The sequence below is a fragment of the Xyrauchen texanus genome, chromosome 3 (assembly GCF_025860055.1).
Source record: "Xyrauchen texanus isolate HMW12.3.18 chromosome 3, RBS_HiC_50CHRs, whole genome shotgun sequence".
Lineage (NCBI taxonomy): Eukaryota > Metazoa > Chordata > Actinopteri > Cypriniformes > Catostomidae > Xyrauchen > Xyrauchen texanus.
This window is the reverse complement of record NC_068278.1, coordinates 11,005,801-11,024,202: the sequence shown is the minus strand read 5'-3', so window position 1 is coordinate 11,024,202 and position 18,402 is coordinate 11,005,801. Positions and strand designations below refer to the sequence as shown.

Genomic DNA, 18,402 nt, shown 5'->3' with positions numbered 1-18,402 from the left:
AATCTGTTTAAATCTTTTGGGAAGAAAAAAAAATGAAAAAGCACAAAAGCACCAAACCACTTGATATTAAATGACTTTAAAATTAAATTGGGTAAAATAAATTAGGACACTTAAAAGGAGTTATTCAAATTCCCTCTATGTTTAAAGGAACAACCCAAAAGCAATACATTTGGATGACCTGCAGGACAGTACGCCATGTCCATTAAAACTGTTCAATGCACTCTCACTCATTGGGACACATGACACCTAATGCTGCTGTCACAAGAAGAGCCTCCTTAAAGATTTAATGAAGGTTTAGGTTTTCCTTCAAAGACAATTAAGCACATTTCACACTATATTAAGCTTTGCACTTTCTTTTTAACATACATGTTCTTTTCAAGTGCTTTGGCTAGGGAGTTTTAATTTACAAGTATATTAATATTGACAGTATCAGACAATTGTTAACAATCATTAAAGCTAAAGGGATACTCATTAAAACTAATATACCTTGATTTTGTTAGTAGAAGACCACTTAATAGTATCTTAACCTATGTGAGATTTATTATGTACCTCTTTCTATCAAAGACCTTTGGGCAGAAATACACTCCAACAGGTACATGCAGACAGCAAGCAGACAGACAGTTATATGTGATCTCCTGTCTCGTCTCATGACACCTGGTAGATGACACAGCATCTCGGTTTTCACAAGCGAGTCATTACATCTTCATTAGTCTCACGAGGCACAACAGAAAAACGTGTGAACGTATGCAAAGCATGGATTCCTAAACATAAATATATGCAGAAAGAAGACACCGCCATCATAGTGTGACAGCAAACTAAACAATTACATTGTAATGATATTGTGTAGATTGTGTCATACATTGTGCATTATATGTTATCCTGATAGCGATAGATGGTCTGACAGAATACATAAATGGAAATGTGTTATTAATGATCCATCGTAAATTCATTTGTATTGATTTTACTATTGAATTATAAATTCATCTTTACAGCTGATATATGCCATCTACAGTGGCAAGAAAATGTATGTGAACCCTCTGGAATTAGCTAGTTTTCATTAATTGGTCATAAAATGTGATCCCATCTTCATCAAAGTCACACGTATTGACAAACACAATGGTGCTTAAGCTAACAACACACTAACAATTATAATTGTTCATGTGTCTATTTAAAGCTACTCTATGTAACTTTTTTTTGTTAAAAAAATACCAAAATTATATGAATGAGTGCAACAAAAATCCATCTTCCAAACAAAGTATTTACTTTACCTAAATACATTTTGATACACCTATAATAATTATGTTATATTATAAATATTTTAGAGCTGTCGTGACTAATTTCGCGGGAAATTGCACACTTAACATCATTCGCCCATGCGTGTTGAAGTCATATCCGTTCACAGAGAAAATAAACTCTGGATACTGTAGCATGTGTGTGGGATTAGCTGAAGCTGAAAGTTTGTTGCCACAACGATCGAGAAAAATTTAACATGGATCATTCAAAACGGCAAACCTATGGGGAATAACTGGTTGTAAAAACAAAGAAACCCCAAACATAGCAGAGACTACAAGCAAAAAGTGAAAGCAACAGACTTCGTAATAAAACAAGAATCAACATAGGCTTGGCTTTTCAGAGGTGGCAACAACACTAAGATCTGAAAGGTTTTAAAAGCGACCCAGAGATGGATTTTTTCTTACTCAACAGTTAAGATATTTTATTGATATGGTTTATGTATAGTTGTGTAATCAGGTCTGTGTGTTTAGTGGAATGCAATAATTATACTGTAATCGGTGCAGAACTTTTCACATGCTAGCACACCTGTGTATTTTTCTTTATAACGGCAATAAAGTATATAAATAAATCCTTTAGTCCCAGTCTTGCCAAGGACATGCGAGTCTTGAAACTATGTTAACCACTGGTTGGTAACTTTGGCAATCAATAAATTAGTTGCTAACGTGGTCTATTTGTCCAGAATATCCTGCAGTTATAAAAATGTACAACGTTTGGCCTTATCAGACTACAATCATTCTGTCTTATGTTAACGAACCCTCGGATTTAATATCTGGTCAATCCCCTGTTGGCAGCAATAAACTCAACCAAGGATTTCCGGTAGATGCGGATTAGACCTGCTCAACATTCAGAAGGAATATTGTACTATTCTTCTTTAGGACTAATATTCTTAGGAATGTCTAGTGTAAACTGCTCTCTTGAGGTAATTTCACAGCGTCTCTATTGGATTAAGTTCTGGGCTCTGACTCTTCAAAAGGTGGATTTTCTTTTTTTTGAAGCCATTCTGTAGTGGATTTACTTCGATGTTTAGGGTCATTGCCCTGCTGCATCACCCAATATCTTCTGAGCTTCAGCTAGCACACAGCCACCATGACATTATCCTGTAGGAGATCTTGATAAACTTGGGAATTAATTTATCCCTCGATAACGGCAAGCAGTCCAGGCTCCGAAGCAGCAAAGCAGCCCCAAATCATGATGCTCCCTCCAGCGTACTTCACAGTTGGGATGATGTTTTCATGTTGGTATGCGGTGCCCTTTTTACACCATACATAGTGCTGTGTGTTCCTCCCAAACAATTTAACCTTAGATTCATCAATCCTCAAAACATTCTCCAAATAGCGATGTGGAGTGTCAATGTGGTCTTTTGCCAACTTCAGCCATGCAGCAATGTTTTTGTTAGGAAGCAGCAGCTTTTTAATGTTTCTGTATAGTAGACTCACGAACAGAGATGTTCACCAGTTCCACTGATTCATTCAAGTCTTTACCTGTCACTCTAGGGTTCTTTTTTACCTCATTGAACATTCTGTTCCCTTTGAGTCATCTTGGCTGGATTGCCACTTTTAGAGAGAGTAGCCACAGTACTAAATCGTCTACATTAATAGACAATTTGTGTAACTCTGGACAGATGAATAACTGTGGTCTTTGAGATAACTTTGTAACCCTTGTAGTCTTTGTAACCCTACAAACAAATAGAGAAAAATGAAAAGTTCCTTGATGTGACAACTGTTTCACAAATGGCATGCCTGATAGCACTAATATATATATATATATGGCTATGACAGGGTCTTGATCCGGTGGTCCTCCACCCACACCTTGATTGACCTGGCTGTGTGCCATGGAGCATTGTCCTGCTGGGAAAACCAATCCTCAGAGTTGGGGAACATAGTCAAAGCAGAAGGAAGCAAGTTTTCTTCCAGAATAACCTTGTACGTGGCTTGATTCAAGTGTCCTTCACAAAGATGAATCTGCCCGATTCCAGCCTTGCTGAAGCACCCCCAAATTTGCACATAAGAGGACTACAGTGCTTCAAAATTAATTATAATGAACAAATTTTGTGATTTTAACCCAAATAATAAAAAACACATGACATTTTGTTACCATCGCTGAAGTCAAATTCTTCTACAAAGTCTCAACTCAAGCCCCTTTCAGCCCTCAACTGAAGCCCCTACTGGCTCAGCTAACAGTTATTTGTAACTCTCGCTTTGATATATTGAAATGTTGACATAAATTAAGAAATTACTCAGGCAGTAACATTTCTATTGTGAAATATTGGCTAAATATCAAAGCTGAAGTATTAGACCATTCTTATGACGTATAGGTTGTCACAATTAAAAAAGAATTGAATGTTAATAACATACAGTTAATGCAAACAATACCGATTGTAAGATCGCTGGCGACCCCTGCCAGTGAAGGAAATAATGCATATTCAGAGCCAATGGTTCTGTATGGCATTACCCCTGACCATACATAACCTGGTTGCTATGGCTGTGCTAGCCCCACTGGCACCATTAATGCATACTGAGTGTCCTGGTTCCATATGACACAACCTCCCATCTGACCAAACATGCCAACACCATGGCTAAATCTATGCTAGCCCCACGTGCATCGTTTATGCATACTCAGTACCCAGGTTCTGTATGGCATAATCTCCCATTCGACCATGTGCACCAACCCTCTATTTAAAGCTGTGATATTCCCTATCCCCACTTTTCACTTATGCACACCCAATGTTTTGTCTTTCCTTCTTAACCATAGCTAGAAGCTCCCTTTCTAAGCTTCCTCTGCCATTTCCATCTGAGACTTCTTTAACAGCAATCCACCGAAACCATTGTCTTTCAACAGGCTCTGCACTGATGTTTCCATAAATCCTCGACACCCGACCTCCACAGGGAAAGTGGCTGTCCTCCATCCATTTTTCCTGCACTCAGCAGACAGATCAGCATATTTAAGCTTTTTCCTCTCATAGCCTGCATTCAGTCCATCTTCCCATGGAACAGTTAGCTCAATCATTATGACTTTTCTAACTGATGCCGACCACAACACTCCATCCAGGCTTAATGAGGTAATGGTGACATCAGAAGAAAATTTTAGCTGCTGGCCAAGGTTGACCTCCATTGTCCGATCCTTTCCAGATATCTGGATTGATCTGGCATCCCTCTGTGCAAGGCACCTCCCTTTTTAACAAAATAAATGAACTGCCTCTGAGGAGAATTGTGGCATTTGTTTGCCTTTACTCTACACAACTCTAAGGTCTCTGCCAGCTTGTGCAGGACATGATCTTGCCGCCACCTGTACCGTCATTGTGCAAAAGCTCAACATATGCTGCAGATTTGCCCTTGGGTCCTCACAGAGGGGACAACTCCATATAACAGAGACAAAGTTTCAGTGCTTGGACGGTTGTCACAGGTGGATCTTATTAGAAGACTTTGCCTGGCCTGGGGTACCTTCCACAGGTCAGCCCACACAAAAGCTATGTTAGATGAACTCTCCCATACTGTACAGCACCCTTGTTGCTGCTGACTACAGGGATTTTTCACTATCTACCTCAAATGATATTCGGTTGGTCCTAACTCCCTTACAAATAGACTGCCTATGCAATTTTGTTGGCTTAATCTTTGTCCTGGCCCATTCCCATAGCTCCTCGAGCCTTTTCAGGAGTCTGTTTATACATGCAGCAGTCTGGAGGATGCTTTTGACGTTGTCTATATAATTGTGCAAAGCTGGCAAACTCACCCCAGACTGTGAACAGATTCCTCTGGCCATCTGCTTGTACCAATTAGGATCACCTCAAATGCAGCTGTGAACAGAATTGGAAAGATTGAACATCCCATGGCTATTCCTTTTTACAGTTGCTGCCAATCAGTTGTGTACCCCTATATTGTATGGCATATTTTCAGGTCCCCATATTAACCGTCTACCAAGCTCTTAATACACCCTGGTACATGGAAAAACTCCAGTGCATAGCCAACGAGCTGGTGTGGAACAGATCCATAGGCATTTTCCAGGTCTGCTCCCATATTATTGACGCATGCTCCACACACCAAGGGAAACATGGTATGCCTGCCTTCTGGCAGTTTGTGTCTATGTATCCATTCTTCAGGAGGTAGTCAGTCATCCTCCATGCAACCACCAAAAAGAAAATCTTCCTCTCCACATTCAGTAGTGCAATACTCCTAAACTAACTAATGTTGGTGGATTCCTGTTCATTGGCTATAAAGAAGGCCACTGCTCTTTGTCGCTCAAGAGTATGCTCTGCTTCTACAAGGCAATTCTCAGAAGTCACCATAACAGTTGGATAACTGTGGGGCACATCTATTACAGCCCATTCGGACCGGGCTGTAGTTTCCCAGGCTCTTTCTACCACCTGTTTGATCACATTCAACTTGGCTAGATTTACATCAAATTCCACAACTGACTCAGCTCACCATGGGACATATCTGGGAGAGCCGAGCTTGCTATGTTTATAGGGATCATCAAGTTGCTGTTTCATGTGGTGTTCTAGTTCTTCCTTTGCCATCACCAGCTTTCCAGTCTCTCTCTCTCTCCCTCTATTTATATAAATATATATATATAGAAATATGATATTTACATTTTAAAGCATTTGAACGCTATGGTTGTAACGTCTTTAATTTATGTTGATGTTTAAAGCAGGTTTAAAGTTTGTAGGCTGATTCAGGTGTCTTCATAGCTGAAAAATTTGCTGGTGCTACTGCTCTACGTTGTGTAAGAAATAGAGAGAGTACGCCTGCTGCTGCTGAACAGGATATGTGTTACTCTGCATAAAATTAAACGAGTACTGTAATCCTTACTTTCAGTCTCTTTCTCATGCTTACATCACCTCTCTTCAGCGAGCTCAAAGCAGACCAGAGCTGAAACAAATGATGTCATCACATTCAATTCAATGGAAAAATAAACCAAAAAAATATCCAAACATTTAAAAAGACTGTTAATAATGAAAATACAAGAGATACATATACATAAAATAAAATAATAATTCATTTACCGGAAAATAAAGGAAGGATCTTACTGAAATACAATACATACACGCCAAAGTTTTCATTTATCGATTCCACTGAAAAAAATGTGCTGTTTGCAGTTACATGAAATTGCCCATAGACCTTATTCTCACGGCAGCACCATCTATGATTTTTGACGAGAATGACAAAAAGGCTATGAGGGATAGATGTGCAGAAAATATGGAAAATAAGATGTGATCTGATTTTTGATAGCTTTATATTGTGCATGTTATTGAAGAGACAGTCAGTGGTATCCCCAGTCCACAGATTACCAGGAGGAGGAGGAGGATGAAGAACTGTCACAAAATGGAGGAGGAGGAAGAACTGTCCCTCCTGGTGCCTTGCTGCAGCTTTTCCAGTGGCGGCCGAGTGTGCTGCAGCTCCCCGTGTGCACTGCAGCTCCCAGTGAGTGTGCTGCAGCTCGCACTCATAAGTGGAGGAGAAAGCTGTGGACCACCAGTAGGCGGAGGAGCCCGCTGCGGAACACAGGAAGGCAGAGGGGACCACCAGGAGGTGCCCATCCTTGCAGCTGTTAACCAGGAGGTGCCAATCCTCAACGCTTTTCACCAGGAGATGCCAATCCTTGACGCTGTTTACCAGGAGGTGACCATCGCTGACACTGTCCTCTGACCCAGTCCTGTCCCCAGCGGCCACCATCCTGTCTGACCTCTGCCCAGCGGCCACTGCCTTGCCTGACCATTTCCAGCAGTCATCACTGACCTCTACATCTGTCCAGTATCCCTGTCTGACCTCTGTCCTGCAGCCACTGCCCTGCCTAACCTCATCCCTGTTCCTAAACCTCCAGACCCTGCCCCTCTTTTGGGAGCCTTTCCCTTGGTTTCTCCCACACTTGGTTGGTACTTCTGATGCCTCCTGTCCCACCCTGGCCTGAACCTCCAGCCCTGCCCTAGTCTGTGCACTTTTGGAATGTCAGTTGGTGTCCTATTGAGGGGGGGGGTTTAAGTGTCAGTATCCTGCCACTTCTGACTGTATCGTTTTTTTATTTGGCTGGATCCTGACACTAATATGTCTTTTGTTGTGTGAGTGCACGTGTGGGTTTTCTCATTGCCATGTGTAATCTTGTCTGTGTAGGTGAGTGTAAAACCCCACCCCTTGTTTGTCTAGTTAGTAGTTTATCAGTTACACCTGCCTTCCTCATTGCTCTTCATTTCTTAATGGCCGTTCCACAGGTGCATGTTTATGGTTCTCTGAACAAGCATGGAAAACAATGTTTAAACCCTTTACAATAACATTTCTGTAGTTATTTGGATTTTTACAAAATGCTCTAAAATATAATGTCCTGAAAAAATATATTTTAGATAACGTATTTAGGGACGTTTCATGAAAAAAGTGACAACTTGGTATTCACGGTCAAAATAAACACCACTGAAAATGGGGAAACAAAAAAAATAATCTTTCAAATCCAATCAATAAGTCAGCCACAATGCAGAAAAAAAAAATGACAGGATGAGACTCAAACATCCATAGTGCAAAGCATACACACCCACGGTTTCTTGCCATTTTCCCAGCTGCCAAGAAATCTATCCTTCAGGCATGGCTTACACCAACCCTACCACTATTCAACACCTGGACCATACATGCATATTGCTACCAAAGAGAGATGTGCCAAAGTCCAGGTAGGGAAACCTGAGAAGAGAACTTATACCTGCTTGATATTGGGGTCCTAATTTTGTGCGATTATACGTTTACACATTTTGTGGATACTTCTATACACACGCCATTATTAATCTTGATGCATGCCCACGGTCTCTTTGACTATCCAAAGTACCCTACATGTTAATTTAACATTTGTATCAATTAAATTAGCAACCATTTTAATAAAGCGAACACACTTGCAAGATAACTTTCTATAACAAGTTTGAAATTGCAAAACACTTAGTTATTATGGTTTTACTAATCTTCAGAATTTCAGTTCATTTGCTGCTAGTTTTTTTACATTGCTTATAATGCAAGAAATAAATTATTGGCAGAAATGCTTTTGTAACACCATGGTCAGGTTTGATTGGAAGCATAAAATGGCAATAGCTGCAAACAGACAAATACATTTTTAAATGCAGAACGTTGACAGGGTCTCCATAGGAGGGTCAAGTCACTTGGTGCTATGATTGTCAAGGCATAAAAAAAAAAAAAAAAAAAATAAAAGCACAGTGTATAAGGCAGACCATTTAGAAGCAAATTTTGGAAATGAAAACCAATTTTATTCACAACATTTCCCCAATTACATTTGGCCAAAGCCACGATCCTTAACATTGACGGGCCCAACAGTTGCTTTCTGCCACTGTAGATCTGTGGAACAGACAAGTAGTGAGAACAATGCATAGTGCACTGTACAGGAGTGCAAATCATAACCATTTGTAGAGGGAGTCCATACCGTTAACAGGCTGATCACCTCCAATCCTGATGCTACAGTTTGCGTCACAGCAACCACAGACCTGGTCAGATTCATCTGCAGACACCCACCTGCCAACCCAACCTCAATTACAAAACACCCACACCCTAATTTACCCTGCATTTTAATCCAGGGACAACATACCCATTTGCAGAAAATGAACAAGCCTTCTGCTCAGGATTTGTTGGGTTGAATGCTGCAGCCACCTTCAAAATGCATGTGATGTAGACCTGCAAAGATAGTTGTTTGCACAGTGTAGGGTGAATGCTAGGTTGTACCATTCGCTTACCCTGAAGCCATGCCAGATGTGGATGGTCTTCAGCACAGCACAAAAGATTCTTAGAATCAGGTCCTTATAAAAGGTGCACAGGTGCCAGCACTTTGGTCCAAATTTTGTAAATGGTCACATGTACACAGAGCTTGCATCATCTGCTGGCAGGAAGCACTTTTAATCATCCTTTTTTTAACAAAAACATCAATTTGATTCAGAAGACAGACCATTTGGAGTCATGTGTATTACTTTTATGCTGCCTAAATAAGACTTCGACCATCAGTGCTGGCACCAGTATACTTCCATTATAAGAACCAGACAGAGCTCAATTTTCTATTATCTTAATTGGTGTTCTGCTAAAGATCACATCAGGGTAAGTGAAGAGAACATTCATGTTAAGGTGAACCGAACCAGTCACCATGCTACGGTCTACATACCAAACCACTGTTCAGCTGCTGGAACCTGAATGCCTCCAACTGAAATTGCAGCTTGTCACCGCTCATCCTGGGCATGAAGTGAGAGCTGGAGCCTGTAATCTTAGCATCAACCAGGCATCTAGGGAACAAACAGTTACACTTTAAAACTAGAGTCTAGAAAGGAGTGCACAAAAAGGACAATTCGCCCCTTCCGCTCACCCATTATTCTCAATAAAGGTGTATCTGGGGGTTGTATTCATGTCAGGGGCTGAAGTAGCAAGACAGCTGTCCACAAACACACGGACAGGAACATGGTTGTAGGACATCACAGAGGCTTCAATATTTATGAAATCACCCAGGAAGTACTGGTTAGAAGGCCTTTCGAATCTCCAGTCATCTGTGGGACAGGATGTTGCAAAAGGTTAAAAAGAAAATGAGGATGCCAGTGATATACTTGCATTATACCAACCAGTCATAAGCCTGAGAGAGAGGACCAGAATATCCTCTGCAACTCCAGTAGCAGCATATGGCATCCAACTGGGCATCAGGGCATTGCTGCTTACATTTTGCATTCTGTAGAGGTAGAAGCCACCAAAAACTGATAAGTCGCACTTTATGGTGCATGCGATTTCTGTACATTTAGACATCTTAACAAATTCAACACTCACCTTGGATAATGGCACTCAATACCAACCAGTGCAGCACTACTTCCAACAACAGGGAAACCAAGTAAAGCCTCTTGTGGGGTGTAGATTAGGGAAAACATATAGACAAGCTCATTTTCAGTCACCTAAATGAGGAGGATACATTTTACAGGAACGGTCCAGAAAACCCACAAACAAAAATTAGCATTAGTGAATTTAAAAAAAGCCTCACTTTTGGTATGCTGCCACATCCATGCAGTTCAGACTCAAAGATAAGCACTTGGGCAGTACTGTCCTCCCCTACTGCAGTACATCCTCCCAGAGTAAAAGCAGAGGCCATTAGTAGCTTCCCAGTCCCAAAGAAGTCCTCCTTCACTTCCACATATATTGAATTCTCTCCACACTGAGCTGCTACACTGTTGGCAGGGACAGGTTGCTGCAATTGAAAAGGAATATCTGGCTGTTCCAGTTCCTGTGGTAGAATTGGAAAGGTCCAGGTCAGTTTTTCAACTGGACCTTGTAACAGCTGTTTGGACTGAACTCCCATAGGATCTTGAACAGGCATCTGCACTGGAATCTTAAAGGGAATCCTCTGTGGAGTAAATACAGGGTTGTTGGGCTCATAACTTTGGGGAACCTGCGGCATCCTGGATTCACTCTGCTTAAGAGCTTGCACGGGTGTTTGAAGCTTAAAAATGACTGGCTCCCGATTAGGAGTTGTTCCATGCCATTGTGCAACAGACAAGCCAAACGCAAGCATAAACACTAGTTCTAGTTCAACTCCAACTTGCCACAGCCCCATCTTCAGAAACTGTTTGGTCCGTACTGGTGAATTTTAACGTTTCCTTTTTTTATAGAAGTTAGATTACAAAAGCTCCGCCTCTTCCCTGGACTTGTTAGCTCACTAACCATCATGTCACAGCTGAAAATCATCGACTCGTTATCAATTTGAGGAAAATGTGGGAGTTGTTTGTGCTCTAAATACGATTTATAAAGTACTTGGAGTAATACAATGAAATCAATTAAGTCAAACTTACAAAAGACTTTACCTGACTAGCCTAATCAATTTTATTTATTTATTTATTTATTTTTGTGATCTCTGCAGTACTTCATTTACTTTATGAAAGCTGATATGGAATTAATTGCCATCTTTCTACATGTACTCATCATTAAAAACAACAACAATGAAGTATATAAATAACACAGGGAGAGTAGGCCTACACATTAAAAGCAGCCAAAGCATTCTTATTGACAATTTTATAAGTTTGAGCCCCACAAGGGGTGATTGTTATTGGTTTGAGAGAAGAAAACCTATTTTTATCCTTCTGGGGGAAAAGAAAAGAAGATGCTTTTTATATAGTGTACTATGAGCTTGAACTAACAGCATCTCCTTCCCTGCTTTGTCAAACTTCGTATCTTTTATTTACTGATGGGTTATTCATATGACATTGTGAAATTAAAGATACATATTCACAGAATTTTCTTGTAATGCTATTCCAAAAATGTAAATGCATGACAAAACAAATGTGCATTGTGACTAAAAATCAACAGTTGGCTTTTACCCCCTAGTAGGCAGAAATATTCTAACAAAACAATGACATTTGTGACACAAATACAATTAGGATCACTAAAGAGGAAGAATGAATTATCTGTTACAAAAAGGCTTAACCCTCTTATTGTATTAAAATGTGTACTTTCCATTGGTATGTGTGGTCACTTTTGTCTGGAAGATTTAGATGTGTAATGTGTACAATTTCTAAGACATTTTGATGATGATAATGATACAATTGTTTCTTACCTGAAGTAAGAACAATAAAATTATCTAGATTTATTGTGCCATTTTATGCCATATTGATCTTATTTACATGTACATTTCTCAATTGTACCATTAATTTGCATATGCAAATACACAATTGTTTTTGAAAAAATAAATAAATATATAGAATTCAGAACCTACACTTCTATAAGTTGAAACATGAATACAATATAAGAATGTGACATAAATTGGAGGCAGATTGATGCCATCTGGTAAACAAAATATAAAGAACATAAAAACTTGAAAACCACATCATGCCAGTAACAGCCAGTAGATGGCTGTAACCACCTACTGTGTTGTCTGATGGCTTGTTGTATCCAAATTTGATATTTTATCACAATATATGCATTTGGATATATATTTAGACATTATCAAACTATTATTTGTTAAAATGTACCATCGTCATAGTCATCAAACCTGACCATGGTGTTACAAAGAGAAGACAGACACAGAATAAGCACTTTTCTACCAATAATTTGTTTCAAACATAAAAATGTCAACTCAGAGTAATGCATAATAATGTCAAGAATATGTTCATCAAGAAACAGAAATGAACTGCAAAATTCAGAAAATTAAATTAGAGTATAAAACAGAAGAATCAGAGTAAACATTTAGCAATTTCAACCTTTCTATAGTAAAGAATTATCTTCCAAACTTGTGTGTGTGTGTGTGTGTGTGTGTGAGAGAGAGAGCGGGTGTGTATGTTTTGCACTGAAGATGTTTTAGATGTTTTTTTTTATTGATAGAAAAGATAGAGTTTACAAGTTATAATTAGGAGTTCTATGAGGACATGAACGCTTTTAACAAGTCATAATCTCGTAATTACGGTAATGCGTGAACACAGCAAGTAACTGCCCTGTTATTGGACACTTTATCCAAGGGTTTAAATGAATCCTGGCTGACTGTAAATAGTGAATTTCTACAATGGCATTGGTAACAATAAACGATTGCGTTTGAATGATGCTGCATCCACGCCCCTAGGTGTCAGTGTAAATCCAAGATGACACGTTCAAAATATTACTGAGTGCACTGTCAAAATATGTTGAAATGTTTGAAAAAATTATTTCCTGACGATCTGTTGTGATACGAGTACTAAGAGTTTTGAAAATGTACCGCTTGTGAAAATAGAACCAAAAAACTAAACAAGGCTGTAATTCTCCCACCCCCATTGGTTGGTATGGTTCGTCTGTTCCCTGCACTCAACCTCCAGGCAGCGGGCGGCGCTGTTGTCTAAGCGGAGCTCATCCTCCGACTGCTGCTGTTCACAGCGTTCATACTAACAACTTTTCCATCAGGACAGGGCTAGCAGAGGGCTAATCGCTCGGGGACATCACTGTATTTAATATTATTGGACCTCAGTGTTGTGTGAAATGAGCGGGATGCCTGGGACAAACGTGATTCAAATCACTAATCTATCATCGTCGGTGAGCAGTGATCAGATGAGAACTCTCTTCGGCTTCTTGGGAGACGTCGAAGAGCTGCGGCTGTATCCGCCGGAGTGAGTCACAACAACAACAACAACAACAACAACACTCACGTCATGCATTCACACCATACATTAACACATCAGTACACACGTCAAATGGAAGCTATAGATTATTATCAACCACAATGCATACATGCACATTAGAGTGATAACAACACACACTCAGGACACTACACATAACAAAACACAGACCATATACAGTATGATTCAACACAAACATCAAATACACTCTGCCATGGTACTAGTAATAGTGTCAAATGGCAATACCATTCTGCTTTGATATGTAGCATGCATGATACTGATGCATTACTATGTTTATATACCATGGAATTAACATGGAACACCAAAGCAAATGCAGTAAGAGCCATTAAAGGTATTCAAATGGTTCAAATCTATTTAATATGCAACAATAAGAGATTAAATCACTTGTGTTGTTTTCTTCTCTTTCAGCAATGCACCTCTTTCCTTTTCCTCCAAAGTTTGTTACATAAAGTATCAAGAGGCTTCCAGTGTTGGTGTGGCACAACATTTAACCAACACTGTTTTTATTGACAGAGCATTGATTGTTGTGCCGTGCGCTGAAGGTTAGTATGCCTGCGTGCGTGTTACTTTTGTGTGCTTGATCATAGAAAGACACTGAGTATCTGACTTCAAATCAAGCTTTTGAGAAGAAGCAAAGCATTATTGCTTTCCTGACATTATTCTGTGCTCCAGATGTGTATGATGTACGTGTGATTGTGTGTGCTGAGGTATGACTGCTGTCAGCTGTCCTATATATTATGATGTGCGCAATAGAGGTGGGTGGAATGACATCGGCTCTCTTGTTTATCAGGTGAGATAGAGGATGTGGAAATTATGGAGGTGATTAAGATCATACTCTGTGTTATGTAACCGCATCAGAACCTTGTGAACACACTTTTAGTGTTGATCGAAACGGCACAGTTTAATTGGTTAATAAAGGGGTTTAACACTGATGCAATTCAATGTATTGGTCCCAGTAGTGTGATTTTAAAATACTAATATTAATACAAATGTAAATCAGTAAGTAATGCCATACATTGCATAAATCATATTTACAGAGTGTTCTCCTTAATTTAAAGATAGATCTGTGTGCCCATTAATTTATTCGGTTAATTAATTAATTTGATTGAAGCTAAAATTGTCAAGCCATTTCATGCATTGCATGATTTTGAATGAACAGTGGTCAAATGGAAGATTTCAGACTTTGTTGAGAGTGACTTGAGGCACCCTAACCTTTAAGTGGCCTTTATAGTGTCTGTGTTTGAACAGACAGAATGAATGATAGTTCAAGGTATCTAGTTTTTTGATGCTATAGTTACTTGTTCAGATTAGCTTGTTTGATGAATTTAGCTGAGTTGCTTGCTATATGTGAACTGTACGTGCAATGTAAGGACCAATTTTGAAATGCTATAGCTCACAGGAACAACAAAATCAGCCCACACTAATTCATTGAAGGTGAGTTTGTCACAGAGATTTAATGAGGGACAAATTACAAACCAATCTTTAATGTAATAAAGGTTTACCCCATGTAATCCCATGAGTATGTTAAATATTATCTCTAAAATAACCATTGCATTAAAAGTAGCTGGTTTTAATCACGTCAAATGTCTGGACCACGCCCCTTCAAAATTTGTATTTTATCCTGTCTCACCTCAGGGGTCTTGACCTTCTAGATCAGGGGTGTCCAAACTTTTTTCTTCTGGGGGTCAGATGAAAAAAAAAATAATAAGGTGTTGCAGGACGCATCGTTATAATAATAAGATTTATTTAACAACAAAAAAAAGGCTAGATTCCACTATTTCATTATCTTTATATGGTATGATTTAATATGCAAATTTTAATCCCATTTTGTTTGAATAAAGGCTATTTCTGTCACCAAGAACGCTTGTATTAGAACAGTGATGCAGGGTCAGAAATGAAAGGGGCTCAGAGGAGAAATGCCCCCAGAAATTATATATATATATATATATATATATATATATATATACCTATATATTTTAAAATGCCATAAAGTTAAAAAAAAAAAAAGGAAAAGAAAATGGACTGGTTTCTTTTTTGTTTTGTTTTTGTACCATCTGATTTTTGATACTCTACAAATTGTACTTTAAGAGTAGCATTACACACTATCACATAAATATGTTTTGAATAAATTAATGAAAATGTTTAGAGCTAACACCCTCATAAGCATAAGTCCCCTGAAAGATGGGCAATTATTGTCCCCTTTATGGAAATATAATTTCTGACAATGCAGCAATGTTACAAATACTATACTGGGTAACAACTTGTTACTTTTAATGCCCTTGGATTTTGTGTTTTTATTGTTTGATGTCCATTCAGTATCACTGGAAAGCACAAGCAGTGTTTGGCTGAGGCAAAACAATAATCAGAATATGTTACGTTTTCCTCATATAATGTGATTCAAGGAATTACTCATTATTTAATAGTAATTCAATCATTATTTCTTTTCTGTTGTCACTTATGTTCCAAATCCAATTTTAATTTAATCAAAATGATTGCGCACCCTTTTTATTTGGTTGTTACACAAGTGCAAGCTTGGCGCATGCGCAGTACTAGCAGAGATGCGCGAGTGTTTATAGCGCTCTCTTATGTCCTTGAATCAATTTTCTTGTTTCAACGAAACATCAAAACTAACCAATTCACAACAATTAATAAACTTCCCAGTGCTGCAGAAGACATTCTAGAGAGCTCAACCTTGGTGTGGCCGCTCGCGCTGCACAACAGCAGCTCTAATCAGTTGTATGATGCATAGTATCGGGACATTTTAGTGAGAGCGAATGCATGAGTAAAGAATCAACCGACACCAGTCCTGTACCAAACGCATTATGCTTTTGGGTGTCGCTTCATCCGTGGAAATCTGGAAGATTCCATACTTCTGAACCTGTCCAATGGATGAAGCTGGTGTCAACTAAAGATAACGCACTAGTGGAGACAAATGCGCAGTGAAATGTGGCTATCCATGATAGCGACACCCAGTGTTTAGAATATGAATTTCATATTATTTTTCAGTAGCTGACCAAATTATGTTCTGTTTCCAAAATCTCTAGCGGGCCGCATCAGAGCAGTCGGCGGGTTGCAGATGGCCCGTGGGTCGTAGTTTGGACACCCTTGTTCTAGATTGTCTTCCACAATAAAAATCATAATTTTGACACATGTTGAATTGCTATCCAGTTCTTGGCATAAAACATATTTGTAATAATTTACTTATTTTATTGGCTAGAACATCATATTTAGCTGTGTCCCACATTGCACAAGCAACACTGTTAATGCATGATGTTTCCCCATATTAAAAACATGGAGCATCCCTTTAAATTGAAACACTAAAGAATTGGTATCATTTGGCAACCCTCTCTACAGCATGGTAGACAAGTAATTCTCCACCAAGAAAAATGCTAAAACAAATATTTTTTCATTTTAAGTTATGGGAAATTTAAGTTGAATAACTACAATCTTACATTTGGCCCCAAACTTTCTAGCCCCTACTGAATGATAGCTTAATTTAAGCTAAATATTAGGGCTGTCAATCTAGGACTGTTACAATTTGTTATTGAAAAAATTACTTGATATTCCAATCAAATGATTGCTGGAATGTCCATCGGGAGAACAGAGCGGGCCAGTGGTTCGGCCGCGAAACGTGCTGAATGGGCCGCGATAAGCAACAATGAGCCGCTGCTTCACACTGCCAGCGACACGCAGCGACAAAACGACCACATCTCATTCATTTTCAATGAGAGCTTGCGACTTCTGGCAACACGAGCGATGGCGACCGGAAGTGGGTGTGTCCAGCGATGCGACAAAGTTGAGAAATGTTTAACTTTATGCAAATGATGAGCGACTTTCGGGAGCAACAGCCAATACGAGAGAAGATGTTAGAGCTCACTTGATCCTTATATTTAAAAAAAAATAACATTAATTGTAAAGAAACGGTGCTGTTTAGACTGTCCATACACACCACTAGCGACCTAACCGGCAGCCACTGGTGACATGCAGCGAACTGGCAGTGTGAACGCAGCTTTATGCTGAACGGACCACAAAACGGTGCCGCAATAAGCAGAAAAGGACAGCAAACACCCCCCCCCCCACCCCACTCAACAACATTCCACCCATTATGATGTTCATGTAACGTTCGGCACTTATACATGCTAAAAATGCTTATCATCTAAAAAACACATTTGCACGGTGCGATTGAATTCTGGTTTTTCACCATCACAGAGCCTCTCGCACAAATGATCTGCTCTGCTCTAACCTACTGTATCTCTGGAGTGTGCTTGCGACAATTGGGCTTCCCTCGATATCACACCGCAGACCTTAAAACTGATGCAAACCATTTGAATTCCAGTGACAATTTCTTGTTTAAAGCATTGTTGATGAAGTCTAGGATGACCAGATGTCCCGAAAAAACTAGGACAGTCCTGATTTTACATGCCGTGTTTCGTATCCCTACAGAGGTACTAATACTGGGGAGCTGTTAAAGTGAAAACAGGAATTTCCTGTTGCGACGATTTTTTTATCATTGTCATCTGGTTACCCTAATGAAGTTGAACCTCTCAAACAGTAGACAGCCTTAACATGCTAAACAGCACTTAGTAGGACATAGGGCTGGGCGATACATTGAATAGCCACAATATAATAACGATGATTTTGCTGATGATGTAAAATTCAACAATATCGCGATAATTTTAATGGGCATTTTATTTGGCCATTAAGTTTCATAGAGTGCATCAGTAGACTAATTTCACGATCCTTCAGGGCTGTACAATTAATCAAATAAGAATTTTATAAGCTTCTATATTGTATGGTGAATATACACTGATCAGCCACAACATTAAAATCACCTGCCTAGTATTGTGTATGTCCCCCTCGTGCCACCAAATCAGCGCCAACCGGCAACTGTTCTTCTCACTACAATTATACAGAGCGGTTATCTGAGTTACTATAGACTTTGACAATTTGAACCAGTCTGGCCATTCTCTGTTGACCTCTCTCATCAACAAGGCATTTCCATCCACAGGACT

The 18,402-nt window shown here is 39.3% G+C and overlaps 2 protein-coding genes across 3 annotated transcripts in view; one reads left to right on the top strand and one right to left on the bottom strand.

Moving 5' to 3' along the window:
- Positions 1–8,544: 8,544 nt before the first annotated feature.
- LOC127622073 (zona pellucida sperm-binding protein 3-like) lies at positions 8,545–10,848 on the bottom strand. The gene is made up of 8 exons (XM_052096006.1): positions 10,279–10,848; positions 10,071–10,192; positions 9,872–9,975; positions 9,622–9,799; positions 9,424–9,541; positions 8,860–8,945; positions 8,698–8,786; positions 8,545–8,612 (listed from the first exon to the last, which is right to left on the bottom strand). Exons 1-8 carry the CDS (start codon positions 10,846–10,848, stop codon positions 8,545–8,547), a joined length of 1,335 nt encoding a protein of 444 aa, XP_051951966.1.
- Positions 10,849–13,116: 2,268 nt separating this feature from the next.
- srek1 (splicing regulatory glutamine/lysine-rich protein 1) overlaps positions 13,117–18,402 on the top strand; it is a 34,330-nt gene continuing 29,044 nt past the window's right edge. Inside the window, exons 1-2 of one of the 2 annotated variants that reach the window (XM_052097886.1) lie at positions 13,117–13,360; positions 13,799–13,932. In XM_052097886.1, coding sequence (XP_051953846.1) covers positions 13,233–13,360; positions 13,799–13,932 — 262 coding nt within the window. In that variant the 5' untranslated portion in view covers positions 13,117–13,232. Of the gene's footprint in view, positions 13,361–13,798; positions 13,933–18,402 lie in introns of those variants that run through there. The other variant, XM_052097887.1, reaches the window with a different exon arrangement.

What these genes read in the sequence shown, in the direction of transcription:
- LOC127622073 (XM_052096006.1), bottom strand. Translation starts at nt 10,848, where the DNA reads ATGGGGCTGTGGCAAGTTGGAGTTGAACTAGAACTAGTGTTTATGCTT. An exon ending in ATTGAGTGCCATTATCCAAG is followed by an intron (nt 9,976 to 10,070) that starts GTGAGTGTTGAA and finishes CTACCTCTACAG; the next exon opens with AATGCAAAATGTAAGCAGCA. An exon ending in AGCAGCTGAACAGTGGTTTG is followed by an intron (nt 8,946 to 9,423) that starts GTATGTAGACCG and finishes CTATCTTTGCAG; the next exon opens with GTCTACATCACATGCATTTT.